General features: G+C 39.3%; 1 protein-coding gene across 2 annotated transcripts in view; it reads right to left on the bottom strand.

The window, feature by feature from the left end:
* LOC147620702 (Leucine-rich repeat (LRR) family protein) overlaps positions 1–6,744 on the bottom strand; it is a 38,973-nt gene extending 32,229 nt beyond the window's left edge. Inside the window, exons 1-2 of one of the 2 annotated variants that reach the window (XM_086824969.1) lie at positions 6,208–6,744; positions 5,723–5,792 (exon numbers count right to left, since the gene is read on the bottom strand). In XM_086824969.1, the coding sequence (XP_086681095.1) occupies positions 5,723–5,792; positions 6,208–6,306 (169 nt within the window). In that variant the 5' untranslated portion in view covers positions 6,307–6,744. The remainder of the gene's footprint in view (positions 1–5,722; positions 5,793–6,207) is intronic. The other variant, XM_086824968.1, reaches the window with a different exon arrangement.
* Between the last annotated feature and the right edge of the window lie 13,454 nt (positions 6,745–20,198).

Here is a 20,198-nt window from a genome sequence, read left to right as displayed (position 1 = left end):
GCCGTCAGCTAGCTCCACTGTGTAGCTGTACTCTGAAGGCTGCGTTTGGAGCTTTAGCTTCTTGACAAGCCTTGAGCTAATTACATTATGAGTAGAGCCAGTATCAAAGAGGATCTTGACTGGCGTTGCTTGCACAGTCCCCTTCAATACTATAAGCTCGGTGTCTGGAAATTGGTAACCCTGCTGTGCCCCAGGAGACAAGACTGCATCTGGAGCTGTAGGCACCTTCTTGGTTACTGAAATAGCTAAAATCCTTTTAGGATAATCTTGTGGAGTGTCATCCAACAAGTCATCCTCACTGTCCTCCGACACTTGCATTGGATTAACCATCATACTAGCCATGATCTTTGACTTCTTTGGGCAATCTTTAAATTTATGCTGGCCCATACATCCATAACACAGCCCTTCCTTCATTGCTTTATCCCTTTGCTGCGGAGTAAGCATAGATCTATTAAAAGCCCTTTCTGCCATAGCAGAAACTTTTCTTTTGGTCCCCTTTTCTTTTGATCATATGAATCTCTTTAATCTCTTTACCCCTACCCTCACTGGTGGATGGTAAAGTAGAGGTCTTTTAGCAAGACTTCCCGATACCTATCCGCATATTCTTGAACAGAATAGTTCTTCTGCGACATGAAAAACCAAGAATCAAGCGCTCGACTGCGCTCATCAGGTGGCACAAAGTTATTATAAAATATAACTTTAAAGGCATTCCAGGTAACAGGCTCTGTTTTGTCCTTTTCTATCTTCCTCCACCATCGATGAGCCACATCGAGGAGGTTATACGTGGCTTGCTGAATCTTAGCCACATCATCATTTATATGGCACAGCCTAAAACATTGCTCCCACTTGGAAAGCCATTGTTCCACTGCATCTGCTGTGCGAGCTACTGTATTGCCATTATATTTAGGCGGTTTGAGATCTTTAAGTTGCCACTTGGCTCGCCCCAAAGTAGGCACTCTAGCCGAGGTTCCTGGCTCTCCAAGACCGCCTTGATTGATTTCCTCATCAAGAGGAATGGATATAGACTTTTCTATTTCTTTTCCCTGCATTTCAGTCAATTCTTTCATTTGATTAAGAACTAATTGCATAGTATTTTCCATAGAGTCAATACGAGCAACCATAGTAGTCACATCAAGTGTTTCATCCTCGTCATGCATGGTCGAATCAGGCACATGTTGCTGTGAGGATTCTCCTTCCATGTTTTCTTTTTTCTTTTCTTTTTTAAATGGCTTGATGAAAAGAGTATAGGAAAAGCACCCAAATATTTACAGCTAGCAAACTGTCACACAAACACTAAATGCACTTGTAACTTCTGCACTTTATTGTCTTTGAATGAAATTTACCAGCATAACAGCATAAAATGCAGAATAGCCCCAAAAAGTATACATCAATTGCCCCAATTTTGCTCAAAACATGTATTTTGTGAAGATTTCGATGCGAAACAAGTCCAAATTTGCCTTTTTGATGCAAAAGACCAGAAATTGCAGAGTGACAAATTGATGTGCAATTCACTCTATGCACGCATATCCACACATACGCATCACCAATGCATCTCATACATGTGCCAGAACATTCAATTTCAGCATAAAAGGGTTAGAAACGCATATCTGGCACCAATTCGAGCGTTCATGGCGGAAGTGCAGATTTTGCCAGACCTTTGAACCTTTTTTTTTTTTTTTAGCTTGCCGGGACCAATTTTGCAACACAATAAACAAGGCTTATAATTGCTCACTTCTGCACCATCCTTGACTCAATTGAAGTACTTGATATGCTCTGAAGATGGTGTGTTCCCAGCGCCTGGAAGCAGCATGGACTCGCTGTCCGAGAAGCAGTCGCAGGTGCAGGGGGCACAGTTAGTAGTGGAGGAGGTGGTGGTGGCTGGAGCGCCTTTAGTGAGCTGCCAGAAGAGGGGGGGACCGAGCGAGCCCAAAAGCCAGCATCAACGCCACGAGCTTTAATCCGTAGAGGCCCGAAACCCCAGATCCCTAAAGCCAGTGTGGATTAGAAGCTCAAAAGCTGATCTACACCTTTGTGTTGGGCGAAGGCACAGAGGGCAATTGCAGGCGGTAGAAGAAGAGGCAAACACACTTAAAAAAAACAAGGATTTGCACAGAGGCGGAGATGAGAATATCAACGCATTGTACGGCACTCGCAACTTTTCATCTTTGTCTACCTACTGCACCGCTTTTTTTTTTTTTCCACCGCTTGTTCCCCAGCGCTCGTAACCAGAAGCTCGGATACCAAATGTAAGAGGGCTAAAAATGACATGTGTGCGCTTCTCTCCTCCCAGCCAATATAGCCCATGAGCTTCTATAAATGGAAGTCCCCTAGAGCATGTTCTTACCTCCTTATCAAGCGAAAGGTAAAAGTGCTCCCTTAGCTCCCATTCCCGCGCTCCTTGGCTAACCCCCGAGCTACGGACCTTGGCCCACTAGGCCCTTGCCCGTGCACACACTAATAATGTCCGGTCTAGGCCTAATTGCCTCGGACTAAATTAATATATATGTCTAACACCGGCGTCATGGATGGAGCAACATTCCGACTCGATGGTGAAGGTGATGGCGTGCATGATCCCGATCCACCACATGACTCCATCGTAGAGGCTTGAGTTCCTCTTCCCATCGTCGCGGGATCCACAGCCACTCGTGGTGTCCTTCTTGCCGCTTCGACCGCCTCGTAGACGGCAAGCTTGTCAAGAAGTTCCTGTCTCTTTTCGGACGTGACATTCGTGCAAAACCGCACCTCATGCCCACTCTCATGCAAGAGGTGGACCCGCACTTTGTCCATGGCCGAGAACTGCCTCCATGAACAGATGGGGTGTGGTTAACCTCCTCCCACCATGTCCATCCCATTGTCCTTCTACGGGAAGCCCCGGCACGTGAGGAGGATGCCATGGTTGAAGATGGCTTGAGCCGAGAGAGAGAGAGAGAGAGAGAGGCTTCAGGGAGAGAGACTAGAGACTAGAGTGCTTGTGTGAGAGCCTAGAGGCTTGGAAGTTGGAAGACTCAGGAGGCTTGAGGGAAAGGTGAGAGAGAGAGTCTAGAGAGTAGAGCCTTGTGTGAGAAGCTTGGAACTTGGAAGTTGGAAGAAGCTTGAGGAAGAGAGACTAGAGAGAGTAGATATACTCATAGAGTGTGGCTTGCCGCTTGAAGCTTGAGCAATGAGCAAAGTGCCAAAGACTCAAGACTCAAGAGACTTGAAACTTGAAAGTTGCTTGAAGGTGTGTGTGTGTGTGTGTGTGTGTGTGGTTGTAGCCTTGTAGCCTTGTTCTTATATAGATAGGCAAGAGAAAGAGGCAAGGGCCAAGCCTCAACGGCCAAGGCAAGAGAGAGAGGCAAGGGCCAAGGCCCAAGGCCCAAGCCTCAAAGTTCAAGGCCCAAGTGGCAAGAGGGGAAGGCATCCCCAAACGGCCACCTAAACGGCCAGAAAACGGGCAAAAAAGGATCGTTGCAGGGCGCAACGAGGGCGCAACGACTCTCTGCCGTCCCCTGCCAGCAGCCGTTCCCATCCCCCATCCCTTGTGAGGGGACGCCTCCAGGGGGACGTCCGACTGTCCCCTTCCGTCCCCGTTTCTGACCCGTCCCGAGACGGCGTCTCGACGTTCTAAGCTGTCGTCCCTTCCGTCCCCTGTGACTATGAGGATAGCATTTAGAGCATCATCAACACTAGCAGCATTTAGAGCATCATCAACACTAGCATCATCATCCTCAGTGTCAACATCAACATCAAAATCATTGGAGGGCATGGGAGCCCAATCGATAGCCAACAAGACACTCAAACAGCCAATTAGCAAGCACCGCTGTAAAGGCCAGCAAATGGGGCAGTTCAGGGAGGAATAAGCGCAGCATTTAATGTAGCATTTTTAGGCATTTTCCTTGTCCTCCAAGAACTGACCGACAACAGCACTAGCTAGCCGACTAACACCTTAAGCATGTATATAAGCATAAGTCAACGTTTTTCATCCTTCTTCAATCACATTCACATTTTGAAGCAATCAAGCACTCAATAGAAGTATATAGAAGGCCAAAGGTCACCCCTTTGGAGTGGACCAAGGGCCTTGAATATGTTAAGTCTTGCAGTCACCTTTTTGTACCATATAATAAAGAAAACCCTGACACCGACTATCTCTCTTCTTCTCTCTCCTCTGTCTTAATCATGTTTAATCTGTTAGAAATCATCTCCTGTCTAGATTTATACACCTGGGCCTTTGTTGTGGGTGTGCCCGCCCTTATCAGGTGTTTTATCATTTTTTCTCACTCCCCGCATTTTTCCCCTATTTTTTTCCCATTTTTTTGTGGCTAGGGAGGCAGCCCATGTGCTGGCCGACTGCTGAACTGGTCCACGACTGCATCTGGGAGGTGGCCGACTGCTGATGATCTAGACGACTGGAGATGTGTGCTGGTCGTGGAGTTCTCAGAGCCAGTCGGCCCGACTGCTGATGTGGGGGCATATAAATAGGCCCCCAGCCCCCATACCACACTTGTATCATACCCGGGATTTTCTTGTGTATATCAGAGCAGAGTTACACGCCTACATCTCTCTCTCTCTTGTGCTGTTTTTCTCTTTGCGTTTTTTGCTCTAGTGTTCCTAGATCTCGTCATCATCTCTGCTGCGTATTCTGACATGGTATCAGAGCCCTAGGCTCTAGATAGGTCTTGGGATTTGTGTGAGCAAGAGGGGGACTGTTTTGTGGCTGATTGGTGGACTGTTTTGGACTGTTCGGGAAGAGGAGAAGCAAGAGGACGGCGGGCTGATTTGCTGGACAGCCACTTGCAGGTTTTAATTCTTCCTTGTTCCCACCCACCCACCCTTTTCAAAGTACATCCCCGCAATGGCATATCTGTTTGAGATGGCCGAGAGACATGTGAAGATCCCGACACTCCCCACGTTTCCTGTGGACCGTCAGTTGGACGGGAGCAACTACGGCATATGGAAGGTTATGATGGAATCTGTTCTGGAGTCCTACGACCTCGCTGATTTCGTCATTGTTGGTGTTCCACGGCCGGATGTAGAGGAAGGGGAGTTACCGTCAACCCGAAAGGACCGGGAGGCTCAGACACAGATGTGGGATCGTGTCAACGCCAGGGTCCGTTCGTTTATCTTTCTCAACTGCACACCGTAGGTAATCAATCATGTAAAGCACATGACGCTGGCCAGAGGCGTTTCAAAATATGAAACTCGTTTTTTATTCACCTAAAACTGCAATGTGGCAAGCACTCTGTTCTCCAGAATCCCAAAGCCAAAGCCAATCATGCTGGGAGGAGTCTCTACTACAAGAATGGCATTGAAAGTAAATTTAAGAATATTCTTAGGCACTACTAGGTCTTCTTCTGCATTCAAGATGCAGTCTTCCTTTTATGGGGGGTCAAGATGGCGTCTGCAAGCTAAACACCACTAACCTTGCTATTATTACCCCCTACCCTGGTGTACCATTAAGTCTTTTTCTGAACTTAAGAGACGGTTTTGTTTTTATGGGGACCAAGACAATATTTGCCAGCTACCATTCCTAAACCCTAATTCCCATGGTCGATGTAGTCCTTCTCCACTAGGAGTCGCCACCTTCTTTCGTGTTTTGAACTGTAAATCCAGTTTCCTTTGCAAAAAAATTAAGATTTAGTTTCTTCATATTAACAAAATGATCTTTTCACAAATGAAAAAAGGACTAACCCTCACATGGGCACATCTCATACATCAAAAGAGTAGGCAATGGAATCATACTTACCAAGCTTATTATGTGTCACATCAAGTGTTCGCACATTTCTTGCAAGATCGAGCACCTCACTCGGTAATTTCTGCCGAGTGTCCACACAAACAGCATAAGTTGAGTTAGAGGAGGCCCTTAGTCTTTTGCTATGAGTTATATGGTAGAGATCGAGATCAAAGCAACCGAAATACAAAATATCGGTGTGTTACAGATAACGCTTGCGGCAATTTATGAAAGTACGATGGTGTTCATGCGGGTAGGCAACCAGATGGTTAGCACAGGGTAAGGTCTCTATGCTTGTGCCATGTGATTTTAAGGGGGAAATACGAGTATGATTGGCTGTTAGGGGCACCGACATAATTGAGTATTTTATTTGATGAGCAAATTGCAGTTACTCAGCAGAGTGTAAAAATTTATTTCGTGTAAAAATTTCATATATGGTAGGAAGGCACCCAAATGATTTTGAACAAAAAAAAAAATTTGTCAGAAAATTAAGGTTAAACCTTGAGATTAGAGTCCCTTAATCCCACGATGCCTGTGGTTCGCCATTTCGCGGCTCTGTTGGCGCGAGCCACCTGCTGCTTGCTCATACAGCAACCCATTGGGGAAGATCACACTTCCAGAAGCATTCGGTCTTCTACTTTACTGAGAGGCGGGGACAGAGAGGGAGAAGAGGGGAAAAAGGGGGGAGGGATTGCGCCCACGCTTGAGTTGTGGCATAAAGACGATTTTGGGTCCCCTAATTGCCCTCAATAAGCACTAAATAAGGGCCATCGTCAACGCCCACAAGCAAACTGCTACGAGGGCTGTGCTGCTCTGATGGGTCACGATAGCAGCGGTAAGGGCAGGAAGAAGGCCTGCTAGGCTAGCACAGCCTACAGGAGTTTTCTTGCAAGGTTGGAATTAGCAGCATAAGAGTGTGTCAGACTGGCAAACTCATTGGATGATGGGATCAAATCCCGACTCCCGCCTCCCCCTTCGATAAATTATCACTACTCATGTGACATTTCTCCATCTCCCCATGCATTGTGCATAGTACATACATACTACAGTACTGACTCTAGACTTAGCGACGCTCGCACGCATGTTTTTTACAGCACCTCACGAGTTAATAAACTATTTATTTTTTATCAAAGTACTTTTATACGTTTAATCTTTTTGCCTACTTGATTTAGATTATATCGTCTCAATATATATATTGTCTCAAAATATATAGATATGGGTGCCCAATTCTCATTCATATTAATTAATTTGTTGCAGAGGCTACCTTAGAGCATTTGTGGTTATGTAAATGATGATAAACTTTATGTAAATGGAGGTTTCCTCTTTTGGACACGGGGAGGGCACATGCGGGATGGAGGTTTCTAGGCAGTCTCATTTCTGGATTTCTTTGGGGGTTTCAAGGCAGTGTTGTTTTTCCTTGTCATGTAAATTAAGGTGTTTTCAATGGAGCTTTTCAAAACATCTAACAAGTGTAGAGTTTTGAAAGGGCAATCCTCCCTTTGAAGAGTATTGCAACCTTCATGTTGCCAATGAATAATGGCATTGCTATGGAAAGACATCCTTGCAACCGTCATGTTGGCATTGAATGATGGAACTACTATGGAAAGACATCCTTGCAAGTTCAATCCAATTAGCTTGCAAGCTTTCCACCAACAAAGGTGCAATGAACTTAAGATTAATCATAACGCACCACATGTAACTTGGCCAAAGAGACACGTTTGCCATAAGTTTGGAAAGATGTATTGCATGCATTAGCCACACTTCTCATGTCGGAAACTGCATGATGTGGACAAAGCATGAGTATGCAATCAATTTCCTCCCATGCTTGAACATACACTTGGAACATTAGGCAAAATTTGCCAACTCATGTAGAACGGATTAGTGAAACAAACTCATTCAGATGTAACTTAGAGCTTCTTTATCCTATGGATCTAAGAGAGATGAACTTCATAAAATTACTTCAATGGATCTAAGAGAGATGAAGTTTATTAAATTACTTCAACTAGTCATGTCTCTATATATATATCGTTAGCTAGTGTAGAATAATCAACTTTACACATATGCATTTAAGTGTTTTTTAGCATGATTCTAAAGAAAGTCCCTCCCCCATTGTTTACCTTTAGCTTGCATTAAAGTCTAGACTTTGTGAACTATCTCGAAGGGACATGAGGTGTAGCACCTACAACCAGTCTCACAGACTTACCTCCAACTACCGTAGTGATAAGTATATGAGGTGAGCTGGTAGTAGTGCAACTTATTAAGACATATGAGATGAGTTGGTAGTAGTACATCTCATTAAAAGATAACATAACAAGCTCCAACGTTGACATTAAGGAGACGATGTGTAGCTTTGATTTAAAGGTGAATATTGGCCACCTTTTAATGGTGCAAAAGTTCAAGCGGATATGATGATTTGTATCCCATAAAATGAATAGTGTTGCTCTCATTGGATGAGACTGGATGGATGAAAGGTTTAGAAAATGCTCAAACAAAAGAAGAAAGTATGTTAAGAACTATGATAACTTCTCAATAAATATCAGTTTTAATGTGTGTTCAAGAAGGCATGTCTTTACTTGGAATTACATGTCTTTGAGTGAACCAAGATAATAAAAATATAAGTTTTAATGTGTTTTATAGAAGGCACGTATTTACTTGGAATTTCATGAACAAACCATGCATGCTATGAAAAGAACCCAAAATTATGGTTTATACACATTTGTCCTTTCGGGATTTTTATTTTCGTTTAGGTAAGGACCATCAAGTGAGAACTCTTTTTCTATTAATAACCATATTCATAATGCAACCTTGTGTGCACAAAAGAAAAAGTTAGTCCCTTGCTCCCTTTTTGTTGATGGGTTTCTCCTATGATTCACCAACCCCCACCTCGGCACACCTTCCCACAAAAGGCAAGCATGTTTATTTATTTTCAACTTTTATATGTGTTGCTCATGGACATTTATTCTTCCTAGACGAATTATCTAATATTTTAGTTTCTTAAACATTGATCTCATCAATGTTCATATGAAGGGCTAGAAAGCTAAAGTGTAAGTGTTTTTATGATGACAATTGTAGGGTTACCTAATCTACAAAACAAAAGCATGCTTTCATGATTACATGAAGTGCTTGAAGATGAAGTTTTAATACATAAAACCATGTTGTGTACACCTAAGGGCTAAGAGCCAATGGGGGTGAACTCATAAATCCCATAGGCAATATATTGTTTTAGTGCTCAATGTCATCTCCAAGTTTCGAGAAGGACACTAGTTTCAACATTACAACACTGAAAGTTTCAAATGCTCTTGTGAAAAAGATTGCAAGCATGGTCCTTTGTTTGTTTTAAAAAAAAAAGGAAATAAAAGGTGTTATCACATTAAGATTCATAATTGGTTGTACTAAGTAAGGGATTTCCAAGAGTCTTACTGGAAAATAAAATATGCAATTTTGATATTGTACTTACTTTCTTTTTTTTGTATTTTAATACAAGTGGCTTGCTAAGTAAGAGATTGATATAAATGTCTCTATAAATACTTTTTGTATGTAAAATGTAATTTCAAAAAATAAAGTGTTGATCAAACCTTCTTTAAGGATTGAAAGATTTAAGAATACACTCGAAATAGTGTGCTTGTTTGTAGAAACGTGATTTCTCCATTATATAAATAATAAAGGACCTCCTTTATATAGGGGCAAAAGGGAGGTGGAAGGGGGAAGGAAGCTGGTCCATGTCACATATGATAAATGTTTTATTAGATCACATGTTTTATCACTTCTATATCCACGTGGATCAGCTCATGTGGTAAAAGATAAATGGCATTGCATGCATGGTGATACTTGCCCAAATAAGCCATTTCTTTTTTTATCAATGAATGTTTATGTTATTGAGATGGGTAATGTCACCCCAAAAGAAAATCCAAAGTAAAGAGTCAAAAAAGTGCATTTTTTTAGTAGTATTTACATTTTAAATTATCGTTCATGATTATCTTTAAGTTATTTTATGTATACGTATTCTCTTTTCTTAAATCCAATTGAAAAAACATTGTAGGAACAAATATGATACCACAAAAGGCTAACTTGAATCATTATTCTCTTCTACTATTTCCATTACTCAGCATGGAAGAAGGCATAACCAAATAGTTAACTAGAGGGAGAAAAGATGAAAGAAGGAATGAAAAGATATGCATGAGAAAAGGGGAGTCGATAGAAAGAACAAAGAGATAAGGGAATAATTGAAAAGAAAGGAGAAAGAAGAAGAGGTAGGAAAGACAAGAGGTGCCACCTAGCATGCTTTATTGCCACTTAGAGCATATTATAAATAACCACCTACCATGCTCTAGGCTTCACGTGGGTTTATTGTAACTATGCCACAATTAGAATGGAAAATCACTTAATATAACTAAGAATATGCTTGATCACACCCATTTTTAGCACACTTTTGATTGAGCATCCAACCATGCAAGTGATGCTTGAACAAGGACTCAATGAAGAATGTTTGTACAGTGTTCACAAAGTTTACAAAATTGGTGAGAGTCACAAAGAGTAGCCCACAAAGTTGATGATGATTTCTAATGTAGCCAAAGATATTAGTTAGAAAAAAATATTTTGAATCCAAAATGCTTTAGGGCTCACCTATATAAAAGAGTTGCCTTCATGAAATACTTATATATACAACTCTATAGAAGCTGCTTGCTATAAACCACAAGTGTGAGTCGACAACTCTATAGAAGCTGCTTGCTATAAACCACAAGTGTGAGTCGACAACTCTATAGAAGTTGCTTGCTATAAACCACAAGTGTGAGTCCACAAATCAATGTTGGGAGAAGCTCCATCAATGTTGGGAGAAGCTCCATCAATGTTGGGAGAAGCTCCATCAAAATGTTCATGTCACCGATCATACTTCTCCAATCATCCCATTTCACTTTCTCCAATCAATGGTCAAGCCATGCAAACATGATGCCAATGAAAACACGAGACACACATCCATCTCACACATGGGGTGCATGTAAATCCAAAAAAATCACATCATCCACATCATATAATTTTCAACGCAACCTTCCTCCCATTTCATATTTCTCATGAAGCCTTGCATAGGAATCTAGTTTTCATTTTCTCACGAAGCCTTGCATAGGAATCTAGTTTTCATTTTCTTTTCTTGATTATTTTCCTTATTTATGATATTAAAAATCCATAAGGGTTTTGAATCGTATTCTCAAAAAGTTTATTACCAACCCCTTTTTATAAGGGGGTGGAGAGTAAACCCTTTTTATAAGGGGTACTCTCCACCCTTGATGGTAACCTTTACCCTAAACTAGAGCTGAAATTTGTAGCCTTCAATGGGCATCATCCTCTGTAAAACCTTTATATAATGTACCTCCAAAAATTTGGCATGAGAAAAAAACTCAAGGTGTTATTTTGGCCTTTAAAGCAAGAAATCCATGGCCAATTTCAACTATGCAAATCAAGGCCTTTGTTTTTTATTTTTTTAAAGAATCTTTAGAACCTAGAGGGTACCACTCAAGCATGCTACCTTATGCCATCCTACATGCCAATCATCAAAGCTTTAAAGTTTCAAACAATAGTGAAAATTTACAAATTGTAAAGGCTAAATAGATTAAATAGTCTACTAGTAAAGCTCAAAATAAAGGGTAAGTAGCTAAGGTGACTAAGGTAGCTACTTGTGAATTGTGACCTACCAATTGGTAGCGGGCACATCACCTATAAAGTTTCAACTCCCTCGAGCTGCAAGTCCCTTTCAGAAGTAAACTAGAATGAAACACCTAATTACAAGTATCCAATAAAATGCAACATATGGAGTTAGTTAAACATAAGCAAGAGATAAGGGATATCTAGAGGCACAAGCACACAACCATCTAAGTGAACTGCATATTTTTGCCCATCATGCAAGTGACTTGGGTTCCATCCCTAACAATATTACCAATGTTAAGATCTTCTTTTTCCTCTCGTCACTCCAACTTATGCCCTCCTATATGCATTGTCATATTGTAGCAGCTCCCCGCATCTAATGGGTGACATTCTCATCCTCCCTCACTTAGTGATTCTAAAGCATAAAAGAGTTGCAAGAGTATAGAAAAACAAAGCTCTATTTCATGTATGGAGAATTGTGTGATCCAAACATAAGAAATTGGCCTTTATACCTTGTACGCGTTTTCTCACTAGGTTGTCCTCAAATAAGTGTCTTGAGGTGCCCCAAGACCAATTACAAATCTTTTACAAAATAATTTAACTTCTAGGAATTATGAGTTGTGACTTGACATACTCTATTGTTCTTCATATTCTTAATTTTTGGGCTCCTTTTTGTTATCATTATTTAAATGTTTTTTCTCTTTTGATTTTTGCCTTTTGTGGGGCAGATCTATTCTCTTTATGGACTTTCCATATGTTTTGATTCTATCATCTTCTTGTAGGACTCCCATTGGTTTGGACTATGTTTGTGCCACTTATTAAGAGTTGTTTTCCCCAGGTCTCCCGACAACTTGTTGTGAGAACATTGTCCAATATTGCCATCATCTAAGATTGCAGTGACCTTTTTCCCTTTGTATATATGATAGGTGTTATATCATTCATTTCCTCACCTTCAAACTAGTGTCCTATCTTGTGGCACTTTGGGTAGTCTGTAATGCGTGTTAGAGAGGTCAAGTCTGCTGATAAGGACTCTATGGGTTTTTCTACATATGCATTGAGGCTTCCATCCATCCAATCCTTAAGATCTCTATAAAGATAGAGGTTTCCTTTTACAAAGAGAGAGAGAGAGAGAGAGCCTATGGGGATGTGAACTTTTGAGGATAAGAATTCTGGATATGGGGATGTGCATGTCCTCAATAACATAATCAAAAAATTACTCGTTATTTATTTGATTAATTGCAAAATGTGTGATTAAGGTTAAAGAGAACATATTTCTCTTCGGGAGAGCATGTGTGACCAATTAATAATCTGTAATTAATTTTTGGTTTATGGCTTTTGAATTAGTGCTATATAGAGGTTGGCTTCTTCTAATTTTTGGTTTATAGCTTTCACTTTCAAACTAGTGCTATAGAAGTTGGCTTCTTCTAATTCCTACTAAAGAGGTTGGATTCTACTAATTTTTGGTTTCTAGCTTTCACTTTCAAATTAGTTCTATAGAGGGTGGCTTCTTCTAATTAGTGCTATAGAGCTTGGGTTCTTCTAATTAGCGCTATAGAGGTTGGGTTCTTCTAATTAGCGCTATAGAGGTTGGCTTCCTGTAATTTTTGGCTTGTAGCTTTCACTTCAAATTAGTGCTATAGAGGATGGCTTCTTCTAATTAAGATTCAAATGGAAGCAAAGACTTGGGTTTTATGGTAGATTGGGATCAAGTGGTGGGTTAGATGTGTGCAAGGGTTTATATTATGCCACTTACTCAAGCATAGAGTTTAGTTTAGCTTAGACCTTTTCTAACCAACTCTTGTGCCTTCTAATTAGCGCTATAGAGGTTGGCTTCTTGTAATTTTTGGCTTATAGCTTTCACTTCAAATTAGTGCTATAGAGGATGGCTTCTTCTAATTAAGATTCAAATGGAAGCAAAGACTTGGGTTTTGATGGTAGATTGGGATCAAGTGGTGGGTTAGATGTGTGCAAGGGTTCATATTATGCCACTTACTCAAGCATAGAGTTTAGTTCAGATTAGACCTTTTCTAACCAACTCTTGTGCCTTCTCGATATAAAAATTTTCCAATGTTAGGTTAGATTACTATTATGAGGAGTAACTTGTGAAATTTATATTCCCATGTTTTTATTTATTATGAATTCTCTTAGACAAGTTTAGATTAGGATGCCTTTCAAAATCCGAGGGCTTGTAGCCTACTTTGAATGTATATGGGTGACTCCATACATGTGTGACAATACTGGCTACATTGTTTTAATTATTTAGTTTTTATGTGGATATTTGTGTTGGTAATTTAACCAATTAATTATTTATTAGTTGGCATAGTTGATGTAAGTGTAGATCCTTGGGCTCGATAATGAAGGCGATCCGATGGGGTCATGCTTATTTTGAGACGCTCAACTATGGGCATCCATAGATTATTATTTCATCATATGGGACGCCCACCGTTTATTCCATTTTAGATGACGTCTATATAAATTATATGGCAATGAATAATTATTTACATTGGACATGTGAAAGCTCTTGTATAGACATTTAATTTTGGGTATAAAGGTTGTCAATAATACTTGGTGATAAGGTTATTGTTTAATTTTAAAATAAGAGCTCAAACATAAAGTAAAGCAAGCTATTTTTGCTTGAGATGTATTTCGAGCCCCAAAAAGTTATTATGAGTATAATCTATTAAAATAAACAAAGAGGAAACGTGTGCTAACTCTTATATGGAGGAAAATTGGACCTTATATCAACTCTTATATTTTTTTTATAATTTAATATTTGAAGTGTTATTGTCTCCTAATATTGATATATCAGAGTCAAAGACAACCGGTCTCACTGTGGAAGCAATTGTAGAAATAGTCTAAGGTTGAAGAGGAGGCTTAATAGGGACCATTGGGAAAATAAATTGTAAGTGGTTCGGTAAAGGGAAAGGTGGAAAATCACTTCTACAAAACCAAAAACCACCCTTCTTTCTCAAAAGTGTTTTTTCCCAATTCTTCATGAGAGCAAGATCAAGCGCTATGGATGGAATTTGCATGTTGAGGAGGTAAATACTCAACAAAAACTGAGCAGCAAATCGTTGCTTTAATTAATGACTGGAGAGCTTATATGATGCTATTACTTTAGCTCATGATGTAGAAAGAAAGGGGTTTGAACAAGCAAGCTCGCCAATCCAATGCTTCTTACCCAAATGTACTGATCCTCGAGCTACAATAAAAAACAGTAATATTTTCCTCATATCGACAATGATCCTATCAGAGCCCATTCTTTTAATAGTTCTCATGTAAATAGGAAGCCTTGGGTAGGACATACTAATGCACTACTCCTCCTATTCAAAATGTAAAGAACTCTAATGATCAAGTCATGTAATTCATCCCAAGCCTATTAGTCACAATGGGTAGGACACAGTAATGCACGTACTCCTTCTATTCAATATGAACATAACTCTAATGACCAAGTCATGTAATTTATCCCAAGCCTATTAGTCACAATGGGTAGGACACAGTAATGCACGTACTCCTTCTATTCAATATGAACATAACTCTAATGACCAAGTCATGTAATTTATCCCAAGCCTAATGATCAACACTACTACTACTACTACCACCATCACCATCACCACCACCCCCACCACCACTACTACTATTTAATATGAAAAAGAACTCTAATGATCAAGTCATGTAATTTATCCCAAGCCTAATGATCAACACTACTACTACTACTACTACTACTACTACTACCACTACCACTACCACTACCACTACCACTACCACTACCACTACCACTACTAGTACTACTATTACTACTGCTTCTGCTGCTCTACTGCTACTACTACTACTATTACTGCTGCTTCTGCTGCTGCTACTGCTACTACTACTACTACTACTAAAAAGCCTCGCCCTATATGATACAATTGTAATCAACCATGGCACTTTGCTACTCGATGTTGGAAGAATACCAAAACCACGAGTTACTCAACCTCACAACCTCGAAGAAGCACCCAACGATGATGGTGTGACTATACGCTAGATTGGTCTAAGGATGTGTACGCTACATGACAACAAAAATGGTGTGACTATACGCTAGATTGGTCTGACAATACGCTGCATGATGACAACGAAAATGGAGATCAATGTGATCTACCAAGTACCCCTATTTTGTATTACTCTTTGATTAAAATGAAGACTGAAATTCATGGTCATGATATCATATTATTGCATGACGATGGTAGCACGATAAATTTTTTTGAACGTGCTGTTAAGAAGTTGTAATCAGAGATGCATCCACCACTTTATAAGGTCAAGTCTACATTCCAAGGTATACGATAAATTTTTTTGAACGTACTGTTAAGAAGTTGTAATCAGAGATGCATCCACCACTTTATAAGGTCAAGTCTACATTCCAAGGTATACGATATAATTAGAACTAAAGAAGTTAGGCAATTAGAAATTATGATTGGTCCTTTTATAAAGGAAAATAAATTTCCTAATTGCACCATTATACACTAGTGATATCATTCTAGGCACGCCTTTTTATCATCAGCTTAACCCAAAAATTAATTAGGACACACACACAATGTGCATTACACATAATGATGAAACTTTAACACTTAAGAGTCATCATACACATGAATTGCTCTCGTTGTTGTCGCACACACAAGAAAAACACTCATTAAGAAAGCTTACTTGATTTATGCGAATCAAATTGAAGCGACTAAGCATAAATTGACACCCAATCAACAAGATTTTGTAGATCATTTAGAAGATTGTTTTGTCAATAATTTACCACCTGGCCGACCTACTTCTAGGCCAGAAGACCATACTATTGAGCTTATTATAGGTAGTCAACCACCCCACATAGCTTGTTATAGACAAAATCGAATTTAAAAAAAAATTACGAAACAAATAGAAGAAAGATCGTGGACTTATTAGACCTAATAGTTCACCCTTTGGAGCCCCAGTCTTGCCACCTTGTGTTGACTTTATCATAGGCATCCAGATCAAGCTTTGTCATTGATAATATCCTTGGGCCTTGAGGGTATGTTAAGTGGTTATCCATCCTTGGGTGGTTGGATCATTTCTTTGTTTGCTGTTTCTCCCTCTCCTTGGGATCCATACTAGTAGTAGCTAGTCATATGTTGTCTGTTTTGTAAGTTAAGTATACTAGCTTTTAGGATCCCTACCAGGTTTGGTTGGTTGACCTTGGTTTATAGAGAAGTATCGAGTACAATAGTTAGAATAATAGACTTTAGGTACCTATACTCCATCGAATTTTACCCTTGGGTAGTGGTGGTGAAGTGGAGACAGCAAGAATTGTTAATTTCTTGGTTGTTTTTACGTTCCTTCTATGGTTTCTACTCGGCTTTCGCTTGGGCTTCACTGCCTTATGTCCATCTTTTGGCTTGTAGGTTCCTAAAGGAATAGAGTTGGGAAGGGTTATGGTTGTGTCTATTTCGATAAGGTTTAGAGTTTGTGGATAATTGAACTTACTAGTTTGATTGGACATGCTTGTAATAGAGTGAGAAATTTATGAATCTTGAGTGAATCTTTAAGGAGACTTGTCTTCATTCTCATCTTACAAGAAGAACACTCGTGGTTCTTTGCTCGAATTTGATGGTTGCAGACCTTGTCCTCCAATCAGTGTTGCAGTCATGTTTGACAATCCATCCTCTTTCGAGGGATGATTTCTTCTAGCATAGTTTCTACAATCATGACAAAGAAACTCCCTTCCATGAGATAAGAGTTAATATAGAATGAGATTTATAACACCTTCACATTCATTGTACAGTCCCAAAACAGTTTGCACTAAGGCCTTTGTAGGCTCAAGGATTGGTTTGCCTAATGAGATCCATGTCTCATAGGACATTGAGTTTCCTCTTGCACCAATGTCTAGTAGAACAAGTTTGGCTATATATTTTGTGGTGTTTGTGGGGAAGTCCAAGCAAAGACTTGTGAGCTTCACATCTTCTTCTCTATCATCGCTATCTATAATATCCATGTGGGCAAGCAGAATGCCTCTCTTTTGTTTAGCTTTCTCCTCACGAGCCTTGGATTCTCCTCAAGCTTATTTCTTCCTTTCTGCTTCCTTCTTTTTTATATCCTTAGCCAGTTAGATGCCTTTCAGTTTTTCATGGAGCAGAGCGCCTATAGGTTCATATAATTCTTCAAGTTTACTTTAATTATTATTAAGAAATTCCTCATTCATCTAATGTTTCTAAGAGGATAGCTCCTCCCGAAGTTGATTCATAGATCATAAAAGGACCCATCCCTCCAAGTTTGAGTTTTCATTTATTTTTCTTAAGGTTATAAAGTAGGACCAAGTCCCCTACCTTGAACCCCTTGGTTTTGATATTTAAATTGAACCATCTTTTTCTTATCTTCTTTTTAGCATACATGCCCACTAACAAGTATAACCTGGCCTCATCTAGTTTTTTAAGTTCTATTAATTGACTGTACAACTTATGGCCAATCCATTCAGCTCTCTTAAAAATATTATTCTACCCTCTTAGATAATTTGGGGATGCTTGGATTATCTTTGCATCATGCCAAATAATATTAATATCATGGTGGGTGATGCCATTATAAATATTAATACATTTGGTATACATTGACGTATCATGGATGATGCCATTATAAATATTAATACGTTTGGTTTACATTGAAGTATCATTGCGACCTCCAATGTTTGTTATAATAGTTGGTTTGCATGGAAGGATCATTCTTGGGTTACTTACACCTGGCAAACATGTGTGTGGTGATGGTTTGTATACATATGGAATATTTGTTGTTATTTTATAGGTGAAGAGTATTTTGAAGATTGAGGAGAATGCACATAATATTATATGTTGACACAAATTTTTGTAAACAAGCTTTGTAAATACATGTGCTGGCTTGTGCATAGTTTGATTTATTTTGGAAAACTTTGATTTATCAAGCTTAGACTTTAACTTTAATACTTTTATAAAGTGTGATATGCTTTAATACATGTGCTAGCCTCAATTTATGGACACTCTATTTTTTAAGCACGAGAGTGCTATGTAAGTAAATGCGCCTTTTTGAAATTTTGGAGGCTATGGCCTATTTTGGAATTAAAGAATTACATAAATACTCATGTGTGGGGAGAGGCCACACATATAAGGGGGGATGATTGCAACTACTATTGAGTCATTATCTTGAGCTAAGTAATTTACTTGTTATTTATTCAATTCTTGAATATTTTGAATTTGTGGTTTTGATGAGTTGACTGGGTTTAATAATCTATTTTCTTGTAAGTCTTGATTTTCTCTATTTTCCTAGAAGTGGATCCATGTCAGTGGTATCAGAGCCATGGATCTAGGAAGACTCAACGAATTTGAAGTGGCTTTAAAAATCTTGCCAAAGTCGACCAAACTCAAGATTCTTTACCACACTCGGGATTCATTTGAGATTGGAGTAAAAGGACAGTGCTAAGATCAACCTTTTAACAAACCTCAAACCCAAATTCAACACGCTTCAAGAGATAAGTTTCTTGTTTTTATTTATTTATCTACATCATAAAATTACACTTTCTTTGTTTAATTATTTGCAATGGCCAATCTACCTGCACAACCTACTATGCAAGAGAAAAAATTTACACTTCAAGAGCAAATGGCAAGTGAGTGTGAACTCCAACGCAAGCTATAGCAACATGTGAAGCGTTCTAAGCGCAAGCATGACTTTTTTTACTTTGATGAGGAGGAAAATGATCATGTTAGGTGCACTATTAAAGATATTTTACATGCTCATAGTTCCTGAAAAGATACACGGATTAGCCGAAATGCGTTCTCTTTCCAAAACTATGATGGCAAGAAAGACACACAAGTACTAATTGCATAGCTCAATCAATTGGATGATTATTTTTCAGACAAAAATTCTCAGAAACGAACAAGATTAAGTGTGCTTGTAATCATTGAATTAAAAGTGTTGCTTTATGGTGGAACGTGATCATCGACCTACGGCACAGAAGGAGTTCTTGAAACTTTTAAAGAAGAACTTTCTACCTTCTTAATATAGGGCCAAAGCTCGTCCACACGGGACACTTTATGCCAGGTCGAGAAAGAGAATGTCCAAGCCTATGTTGACAAATTTTGGGATATTCTATTACATGTTTAGTGATCAAGAAGGTCAAAGAAAGAGAGCAAAGAAGAAAATCAATTATCGGTCTCAAGCCTACTATTAGGGCTGGTGTTAATATGTTTCATCCTCGTAGTCTTAGTTTTGCTATGGATCTTGCTCTAAATTTTGAACACAAACCATCTCTTTCTAGAGATTCCATAATGCAGGAAAAGTATTTTAAAAAGTTATCTAAACCATGTTTTACTTCAAGAAATTTTGATAAATCTAGGATGCACAAGGGTAAAGATGTAGCTAAAGGAGATGCTCGGAAAGACAATAACAACAAACTCTCAAATGATCAACCAAAGAATCGTATCATCAAGTGTTTTAGATGTCACAAGGAAGGTCACCTTGTACCAGACTGTCCAAAGAAGAAAAAGAACTTTGTACATGTGGCTCGTCTAAACGTTACTGAAGAGGACAACGATATTTATCTCCAAGCTCAGTCTAAGGGTGACTTATTTCTAGTTTTAACTCATACCTAAGCAAAAAGAGCTGTAACCTTGAAAAAGGAGAAGACATTCTTTATTTTTGTTAACCACCTTAGTGCCCAGGCTGCAAACGTGCCTCGTGATCCTTTCATTTCTAAGTTCTCTAACTGCTTTATAAATGACCTACCTCCTGGCTTACCCAAATCTTATCCAAAAGATCATAAAATTGAAATAATCATTAGAAGCTATCTACCATGTAAAGCTCCTTATTGAGTTAACATGCTTGAGCAAAAAGA

The sequence above is a fragment of the Cibotium barometz genome, chromosome 31 (genome assembly GCF_041138505.1).
Source record: "Cibotium barometz isolate CiBa-2024 chromosome 31, ASM4113850v1, whole genome shotgun sequence".
NCBI lineage: Eukaryota > Viridiplantae > Streptophyta > Polypodiopsida > Cyatheales > Cibotiaceae > Cibotium > Cibotium barometz.
This window is presented reverse-complemented; position numbering and strand designations above follow the sequence as displayed.